Source organism: Notamacropus eugenii, chromosome 1 (genome assembly GCF_028372415.1).
Source record: "Notamacropus eugenii isolate mMacEug1 chromosome 1, mMacEug1.pri_v2, whole genome shotgun sequence".
Taxonomy (NCBI): domain Eukaryota; kingdom Metazoa; phylum Chordata; class Mammalia; order Diprotodontia; family Macropodidae; genus Notamacropus; species Notamacropus eugenii.
The window spans coordinates 761,937,550-761,946,980 of NC_092872.1; the positions used below are offsets into that span (position 1 = coordinate 761,937,550).

The window sequence follows — 9,431 nt, forward strand, 5'->3', positions numbered from 1 at the left end:
ATCAATTTTTCTATTTTTAACCAATACTAGATCATTTGGATGATTGCTGCTTTATAATAGAGTTTGAGGTCTGGAACTTCTCTTCCCCCTGAAGAAGAGGTTTTGATTACCATTACGTTCAGCTCCTTTTGTGTGGCGAAACACTTTACAAAAGCTGACTGAAATATTTTGGGTTATATGGCAAGAGGTGGTTATCCCCTAGGAATTAAAGGACACTTCCATTGTCCATCTCTATAAGGTAAAGGAAAGAGACTGGCCTGTGACAATCACAAAGAGGTCTCTCTCTTATTCACTGGTGATGAGATTCTTGGTGAGTCCTCTTTAATAGGCTGATCCTTCAACTGGAAGATGGGCATCTACCTGAGATTCAGCATGGCTTCAGAAAGGGCCTCTATGTGGTGTTTGCTGTCCAACAACTCCAGGAGAAATGCCAGGAGCAGAGCAGAGATCTGCACATTTGTCTATCTGTCAGTCACAAGTTCTTATGGAAAATTATGTCAAAATTTGGTTGCCCAGGAAAGTTCAATAGTACCGTATGTCAGTTGCATAACATCATGCTTGCCCAGGTTCTAGATAACTGACAATGTTCTCATGCTTTACCACCCACCAATGGAGTGAAACAAGGCTGTGTGCTTGCTCTCATGATTTTTAGAATGATGCTTTTTAGAATGATGTTGTGAAAGGCCATCAATGAGGGCAAGCATGGCATGAATGTCAGCTACCTACCTGATGGCAGACTATCTAACATGAACAGTCAACAAGACAAGATTAAAGTGGAGGGAGAGCTGGTGCAAGATGTTTTTGTTGACAGAGGACCAGGCACTAAATTCAGTCTCTGAAACTGAGATGTAACAAAGTAGGAATCAATTTTCTGTTGCTTGTGTTAGTTTTGGCCTAACAATTAACACCTGGAAAACACAGGGGCTCCATCAGTCAGCACCACACCATCCACACATGGAACCATCAGTTACGGCACGTGGGGAAGTTTGGAACACTGTGGATAAGTTCTCTTCCCTTGGCAGTGTTCTTTCCAGGGATGTACACAGTGACAATGAGCTCAATGCATGCGCTGTCAGAGCTAACTCAGTGTTTGAGAGGCTCCAAAGGAAAGTATGGGAGAGAAGAGAGAGAAGAGACTGTCAAACTGAAGGTCTCCAGAGCCCTTGTGCTGACCTCGTTGTCGTGTGCCTGTGAAACCTGGATGACCTATCAGCACCATGCCAGGAAACTGAATCACCTACACCTGAATTGTCTTAGGAAGATTCTGAAGATCACCTGGCGGATCACTACCAGGCACTGAGGTCATTTCTCAAACTAAGTGCCAAGCATCCAAACTCTACTGCAGAGAGCACAACTATGGAGGGCTGGTCACATTGTTTAAATGTCAAATATAAATTGCTCAAAAGACTTTTATGGAGAACTCACATAGGGCAAGCAGTCACATGGGGGTCAGAAGAAGTGATGCAGGGACACTCTCAAGGTGTCTCTGAAGAACTCTGGAATTGATTGCATGACATAGGAGACACTGGCACAGGACTGCTCAGGAAGGCATCTTAGATGAAAGGGGACTCTAAAGTTCTGTCACTCTCTAGCAGCATAGCTTGCCAGCTGGTTTATAGTGACTGAATCCATCAGTAATCTCCACATGGGGCCAGCCCACAGATGTATTGCTCAGACTCAAACATAGTTCAGGAATTTGCAGATGTATGATGGGGGAGGAGAAATAGGGAATCAGACCATCCTAGGAGCACTGAAAACTTACAGGTCCCTGGAGTGAACTTTCCTTGAGATCCTGGAATAACTTACAAGTCAAATCCTCAAGAAACCAGCAGCAAGGTTATTCTGGACATGCCCATCAGCATGTGGAGAGAGCCTGGCCCTGACATCAGGTCCATAGTCCAGAAGGAGACTGAAAGAATAAGCAGACAAGAAAGGATTCCACCACCAATTTTAATGTGAGGACAGGGATGTTCAAAACACAAACCCAGAGGAAGAAAATGGCTTCAAAACATCAATACACAAAGCCTCAAAGAAAAGCACAGAGTGGACATAATTCAACTAAGATTTCTGGAAGAGAGCAAATAGTTAAAAGAGTAAAAAGAAGTTGACAATAATATTTTTCACTGAGGAAAAAATTGGAATTTAAACAGCAGCCAGGGAAGAAAGAATCAGAAGTGGAATAAAGGGCTTGTCACAACTGAATTTTAACAAAAGGGTAAGCTGAGGCAGATGCCTGTGCATGATAACATTTATTAGTAGGGGATGCTGCCTATCAATAAATAGGTCAATGGCTTGCCTCCATTTATGCCAGAGGCCCAGAGCAGAAGGACACTTCCCCTTCTGTGGGTTTTGGGGAGCGCAGAAGAAAGAGCAGGACAGGGTGACATCATGGGGTTAAGGCCTAGTTTCAGTGCTGAGGCCAGGGAACAACCTGATTGGTTGAAAGTTTGGTAATGGGGGCTAGTAACAACCCTCCTCCTCCTGTGAGACTAAAAGGTGCCCATGGCCTGAGTACAGGTGCAGGATAGCGGCCCAGACATTGGGACAGCAAACCAGACATCTGTGAAAGACAATTTGGTGGCATAAAGATGTCAGGTCCAAACCCCCTTGCTTTCTTATCCATTTCTCAAGGGTAGCAAAATTCCTTGAGCAGGAGAGCTGGACTTTTCAGCTTAACCTATTACAGACCAGCTGAACTCTGAACCAAGTTTAGAGACAAAGAAGTGTAACTTAGACAATTACAGGACGAAAGTAGTTTCAGAACAAAATCAATAAATCGTAAATAGGATCAATAAGAAATGATACAGAATTCATCTTAATCTTCAGACTTGCCCCAAGAGCGGCAGAACCTTGTCCAAGCAACAAATGTACGGAAAACTAGAATGGACCAAGTATTATCCAATGACTCCATGACACAATGAGCAAGATCCAAATGAAACCAAAAGAATGAAAAACAGAAGGCACGGTAAAGAAAACTTATCCTGAAAATCATATCAAGGAGAGAGAATTTAAGAGTCATTAAAACCATGGCCCTAAATCTTAATTCAAGGAAACATCAAAAAAATACTACTGGATGTCTTTAGAACTAGAGATCAAAAAGGAAATAAAAAGACCCCAAAAGAACCCATCTCTGGAAAGAACCCCAAGTGAAAACTCCCAGGATCCTCCTAGCCCAAATCCAGAGCTTAAGGTGAAAGAAAAAAAAATACTGCAAGCATCCAGAAAGAAAGACTTACCAAGGAGCAGACAGCTGAGAACATTCCAGAAGACAAAGGTTTTTGAGGAGGGGGAAGGTGAGGGACAAGGATCTCCCACAAACCAGATGAAGCAGAAGTCTGTGCAACAGAGGAGGGTCTGCTGGGGGAGGAATCTGAATAGAACAGCAATCTCATTTGAATGGATCAAAGGAGAGACTCCAGAGGGCAAGGGATGAGAGATGCTCCCCAGTTCTTGATGGAGATGAAAGATTCAGAGCATAGAATTTTACTCCTATATACGCACATTTTTTTTGGGGGGGGCCACGTGAACAATGCTGAAATGCTGCCCTTGGGTATACAAGTTCACAGCAGAGGTTTTGTTTTCCTTTACCTCTCAATTTAAGAAGGCTGAGCAGGGTAAGTGGAGTTTTTGCTGAGTGAAAAAATATTTATTTGAAAAAATCAGAAGAAAATCCATTTAACTTATACAACTGTGTCAAGAAGCATTCTTAATCCAAGATATTATTTTAAAAAATAGATAATCCTAACCACATAAAATTTAAAAGGTTTTACTACAATAAATAAAGATCAAATATGAAAAATTGTTGAGTAGCATGTGTCAAAGGATACATCAAATCTGACCAAAACAAGTCCTTTATATCCAGAGAGAGACCTGACACCAGAGTGAATCAAGAGTCATTGCCCACTGATGAGTGCTGAAAGGATGTGAATGTTTCTAAAGTCCTGGCTACTATAAATGCCCTGAAAACAGGTCTCCAAGCCACACTAAGAGAAAGTCATGGGAAAATAATCTTTCCATCTCTTGTGAAGGGGTAAATTTTGTGCATGACAATAACATCGTGCTGAAATAAGAGGACACAATTCTTTGGGCCCCAAACCGGAAAAGGAGGCAGTAGAGTTGCTGATGGATGGTAGGAAAGGAGATGTCTGGACTTTCTAGGAACCAGGATGAGCCTTGGAAGTAGAGTCAGTACTATGGGTACTGTGTTTGGTAAAGGGAAGGAACCAGAGCTGGGTGTTCAAGGCTATGCAAGTGTGCACTGTTGGTCTCCAGTTTCCCAATCTGGAAAACAAATGAGATTATTTCCAAGATCCTCTCAGGGAAATCTACCCAGGTTCACTGTTGCTGAAAAAAGAAGTTACCAGGCATTCACACCATCACATTTCAGGCAGCTCAGACCAGCCTTAGGCTGAAATGGCATTCCTCTCCATTTTAATAATTAAGATCTTTCCTTTTTGTTACTGAGCTGGGTCTGACTCATTGCGACCCCTTTGGGGGTTTTCTAATGAAAGAAATTGGAGTAGCTTGCCCTTTCCTTCTCCAGATCATTTTCCAGATGGGGAAACTGAGAAAAAACAGGGTAAAGTGACTTGCCCAGGGTCACACAGCTAGTAAGTGTCTGAGGCCTGGATTGGAAGTCAGTTCTTCCTGACTACAGGCCCTTGGCTCCATCCACTGGGCCACATCCCTGCCCCTCTGCTACTCGGATTCCCAATTCCATTCCCTGGACTCTGGTTTCCTCTGCATTCTTGGGTCCTGGCTTGTTTATCAACAGGGCCTGGGGAGGTTACAAGACTTGCCCAGTCACAGCTGGCATGGAGGTCGTTAAATCTGAGGGGCAGCCCCTGGTTTCGTCAGCCTGCAGATTCTACAGTCCTCAGACCCCCTCAATCTGGGGGGGACATTTTCTCCCCAACTTCTAAGGAGGGGAAAGGGTGGCACTGAGGAGGGCTGGAGGGGAGGGCGGACTCTAGCCCTAACCCTTCTTTTCCTCTGGTTCCATCTGGGACCACAAGAGCCCGGCGCTCCTGCAGTGATGACGGGAGGGAGGGAGCCTGGGCTGCTGCACAGAATCAGAGGCTGTTCTTGGAATGACAGACACCGAGCCAAGGTCTATGAGGGGGATTTCCTCAGGGTCAGTTTCAGTTTTGGTCTCCCAACCTGTGCGGGCTCCTTCTGCCCAGTTACTATTGACGTTAGTTGTCTCCCGCCCGCTATTGGCTGGCAGAGCCTCCGGGGAGCCAATCAGAAGTGAGAGATTCGTCCCTTTATAAACCCAGCGCCCACAGGTCTCGGCGACGTCGGGTTCCTGTTCTGCGGACCATGGAGCGCTCCCTGGGCGCTCTCCTTCTGCTGGGGACCCTGGCCCTGCCGGACACCTGGGCGGGTAAGGAGAGACTGGACGCAGCGCTCAGGGGTAGCCCTGGGGCCGGGATGGGGCTCCCTACCCGGAGCTCCGGACCCCAGCCCAGGGGTTTCCTCGGACCGGCTCCTTCTGGTCAGTGCGGTCCGGGCGGGGTGAGAGGGGGGAGCCCGGCGCCCCTGACGGGGGCTTTGGGGGGGTGTCTTTGTGTAACCCTTAGTTTGGGGGGGGGTGAGTGGATCGGTAGGGGCGGGAGGTCATGGGGAGGGTGAATGGGGGCCACAGTCCTGGGGGCGTTAAGGAGCAGAGCGGTCCGGGGTCCCCCCGATATCCCCCCGGAGCCCCCCAAGGGCGAGGACAGAACCCGGGGCAGCTTTGATAAAGAGCTTCCCGGAGGATGGGGGGGGCAGGTGAGGACACGAGGGGGGGCCGGGGGTGAGCAGTGTGGGGGACCCCGGACCGGACCGGAGGTGGGGGCGGGGAGAGGGGGGCAGCGTCCGGGTTCTGGGGGCTCGGACTCGCCGGGGCTGCTGTCGGGACGGCTCGGTGCCGATCTCAGAGCGCGGAGGTCTGGAGAACAGGGCGGTGCCCGGTGTGCCAGCGAGGGGCGGGGGTACGGGGGCATCTCTGGATAACGGGCTTGGTCTAGGGTCAAGGGCCGCTTCCTGGTAGGGCGGGGTCAAGGGTTACTCGTGGGCGTGGCGGGGTCAGGGGTCGGGCGTGGCGGGGTCAGGGGTCGCTCCGGGCGGGGCGGGGTGCAGGTCTCCCCCGGCGCCCCCCGCCCTGACCCGCCCGTCCCCCGACCCAGGCCCTCACTCCATGAGGTATTTCGACACCGCCGTGACCCGGCCCGGCTCGGAGCCGCGGTTCCTCTCCGTGGGCTACGTGGACGATCAGCAGTTCTCCCGCTTCGACACCGACAGCCCGAGTCAGAGGGCGGAGCCGCGGGCGGCGTGGATGGAGGGGATGGGGCAGGAGGACCCCGAGTACTGGGAGCGGGTGACGCGGATCCACAGGGAGACAGCACAGATTTACCGAGGGAACCTGGAGACCGCGCGCGGCTACTTCAACCAGAGCGCGGGGGGTGCGTGACGGGGGCGGGGCGGGGGCGGGAGCGGGGTGCGCCCGGGCCCCCTGGGGAGGGGGGGGGATAGGAGCCCCCGGGGGTGTCAGCCAGGGTCCGGCCTCACTGACCCGGCCCGCCCGGACAGGCGTCCACACCTTCCAGACCATGTACGGCTGCGAGGTCTCCCCCGAGCTCACCTTCCAGCGCGGGTTTCTCCAAGACGCCTACGACGGGCAGGACTACATCGCCCTGGACACGGACACCCTGACCTGGACAGCGGCCGTGCCCCCCGCCGTGAGCACCAAGCGCAAGTGGGAGGCGGCGAGCAGGGCGGAGAGAGATAAAGCCTACCTGGAGGAGGAGTGTGTGGAGTGGGTGAAGAAGTACCTGGAGATGGGGAAGGAGGCGCTGATGAGGACGGGTAAGGGGGGGCCCTCCCCAGTGTGCGGCACCCAAGGCCCCCTGAGGCCCTTCTCCCCCTCCCCTCAGCCCCGGGACCCCTTGTACCCCAGGGCATATTGTAGGGTGTTCCCTCCCCCCATCAGTCCTCGTGCCCCTGAAGGGGAGGGGGGAAGGGGAGCCTGGTAATGCCCCTGCCCTTTGCTGCAGACCCACCCAAGTGTGCTGGGCACTCAGGGCCCCAACCCATCCTTCTCAGCCACTCCTTACCCCTAGCCCTGTGTCCCCCACCCCCAGGAACCCCTTGTACCCCATGGCTTGGACTGTGGGGTGTTCCCCCGTTCATATGCCCTTGGAGGGGAAGGGGGAAAGGGAGCCTGGTGATGCCTCTGACCTTTGCCTCCAGACCCACCCTCTGCCAGAGTGACCCGCCACACTGCCCCCCATGGGGAGGTGACCCTGCGCTGCCGGGCCCAGGACTTTTACCCCAAGGAGATCTCCCTGACTTGGCTGAGGGATGGGGAGGAGCAGCCCCAGGACACAGCGTTCATTGAGACCAGGCCTGCAGGGGATGGCACCTTTCAGAAGTGGGCAGCTGTGGAGGTGACCTCGGGCCAGGAAGGCAGATACACCTGCCGAGTGCAGCACGAGGGGCTGCCTGAGCCCCTCACCCTGCAGTGGGGTAAGGACAGTGAGGAGGGGCTGGGAAAGGGCACCCCCACCCCACAGGACCAGAGGGAGGGGGAGTTACTGGGGGAGATGGGGGAAGGGTTAGTGACTCAGGCCACACAGGGATCAGGGCCTCTTACTTCCCTTTTCCATTTCAGAGCCAGAGTCCTCATTCACCTGGCTCATTGTGGGGGCCATTGCTGCTGCGATCCTCATCCTCATTGCAGTCATTGCTGTAGTTTGGCACTGCATAAAGAGGCTTTCAGGTAGACTGGACTGGGCTGGGAGAGGGGCCATTAGGGATCAGGCCCCATGGAGATCCCAGCTTCCCGAACTGGCAGCTTGTCTCTCTGTCCTCAAGTCCTCTCCTTTTCATCTAAGGGACAGTCAGATGAGCCCTAAGAGTGTAGATGAACAAATCTGTAACTGGAAGCCATTTCCCTGGAGGATGCCTGGCAGGGTGTCACAGGCTGGCTGAGTGGGGAATCTGCTTCAGACTCAGCTCAGACATGAACATGGGGGTCTCTGCTGTAGACCAGCCTTGGGAACCCCCAGGGGCAGGCCTGGAGGGGGAGAAGGGCCCATTTGGGGGCCTTTTCTGTCTTCCTCTTGAATCTAGAGGCTAGAGGGGTTTGGGGCATGGGGGTACAGTCCTGGTTATTTGTTGTCTCCAAGACAAACCTTTGAACTTCTGAGACCCTAGTGTGGCCTCCTCTCCTAGATTCTTCACTGGAAATTTGTTTTCTTTTCCAGGTGGTAAAGGAGGTGATTATGTTCCAGCCGCAGGTAAATGAAGGGTGGACATGGAGGGTAGAAAGAAGGGGCCAGCCCATGGTGTCTCTGGAACCTGAGTAATGAGGAGCTTTTGCCCAATACCCTGCCCTTGGTGTCCCCTTCCCTTCCCATATCCTCGTTCTGGAATGCATGTCTCTGACTGGGTTGTTTCCCTTCTTTGTCTCCAGGCAATGACAGTGCACAGGGGTCCGACGTCTCTCTCACAGCCAAAGGTGAGACTCTGGGGGCCTGGAAGGCGGGAGGGGCCTAGCAAAGAGGAGGAGGGTCTGTGGGAGGTTGGGCTGAGGATGGTCTGGGTGGTGAGGCTGGCCCTTCAGAATGATGAGGGGCTGGAGGCCAGAGGGCACTTGGAGGATCCCCCTGAATCTGTCTTTCCTTCTTCAGCTTGAGAGAATTGCCTGGCATAGACCTGAGATGGAAAACCAGTCTGCAGTTCCCCTACTGTTCCTGTTGACCCCTGGCCTCTCTCCCCTGCATTGACCCCTGCGATTCTCCCTGGACTCTACTGGCCCAAGCCCAGGGCAGCCTCATCAGGGCCCTCACCCTGCTCTCTAAGGCCTTCCTCCCTCCTCCCTCCTGTCTCTCTGCTTTGGGCATGAGCCTCCTTCACATCTGAGGCTGCCCTGACCTCTGGGGTCTCTGCCTGACCGCTACAACAGCCTGATGAATCACTGCTCTGGAGTCTGCAGCTTTTCTCCACAATCTCAGCTCAGCTTCACGTTTGGGTGGGGAATTGTGGGGGACAGGATGACCACGTGGAGATATTCTGGCCCCATGAAGGGGGGAATAAATGAGAGTTTGGAGATACCTGAGAAGCCTTTTATTTGTTCTGCTGAGTCTGGGAGTGCAGTTGGGGGCTGGGCCCAGAGGGAAAGACACCTGGGGGGAGGGACAGTACGCGATGAGAGGGCAGACCTTTGTGTTTGATTTATACCCCTCTGGGGTATGTATGGATGTGGCCTATTGGGACTTGTTTCAGGGCTTCAGACAGAGCCCAAGCTGGGCACTCCTCCTGGCTCTGGAGCCATGCCTAGACAGGGTGCTGGGTCACTAACCCATGGGCCGCCCGCCCATAGGCTGCCCCTCAGCACTGACCTTCACAGAGGTCAAGATCTCTCTGTTTTGTCGCTTTCGTCACAG

General features: G+C 52.6%; 1 protein-coding gene across 4 annotated transcripts; it reads left to right on the forward strand.

The window, feature by feature from the left end:
• Nucleotides 1-5,257: 5,257 nt before the first annotated feature.
• Nucleotides 5,258-9,098, forward strand: LOC140534272 (class I histocompatibility antigen, Gogo-OKO alpha chain-like). 4 transcript variants are annotated; one of them, XM_072655318.1, is made up of 8 exons: nt 5,258-5,386; nt 6,171-6,446; nt 6,574-6,849; nt 7,234-7,509; nt 7,655-7,762; nt 8,250-8,282; nt 8,459-8,503; nt 8,676-9,098. In XM_072655318.1, exons 1-8 carry the CDS (start codon nt 5,323-5,325, stop codon nt 8,678-8,680), a joined length of 1,083 nt encoding a protein of 360 aa, XP_072511419.1. In that variant the 5' UTR covers nt 5,258-5,322; the 3' UTR covers nt 8,681-9,098. The 4 variants fall into 4 exon arrangements, with proteins under 4 accessions (XP_072511419.1, XP_072511496.1, XP_072511249.1 ...); XM_072655148.1 differs by having other exon boundaries at nt 5,269-5,497; XM_072655395.1 differs by lacking the exon at nt 7,655-7,762 and having other exon boundaries at nt 5,259-5,386.
• Nucleotides 9,099-9,431: the final 333 nt, after the last annotated feature.

Excerpts from the sequence above, each read along its gene's own strand:
- LOC140534272 (XM_072655148.1), top strand. The coding sequence starts at position 5,323 with ATGGAGCGCTCCCTGGGCGCTCTCCTTCTGCTGGGGACCCTGGCCCTG. Across the intron at positions 5,498-6,170 it reads CCTCGGACCGGCTCCTTCTG|GCCCTCACTCCATGAGGTAT; the intron begins GTCAGTGCGGTC and ends CCCCCGACCCAG. Across the intron at positions 6,850-7,233 it reads GGAGGCGCTGATGAGGACGG|ACCCACCCTCTGCCAGAGTG; the intron begins GTAAGGGGGGGC and ends CTTTGCCTCCAG.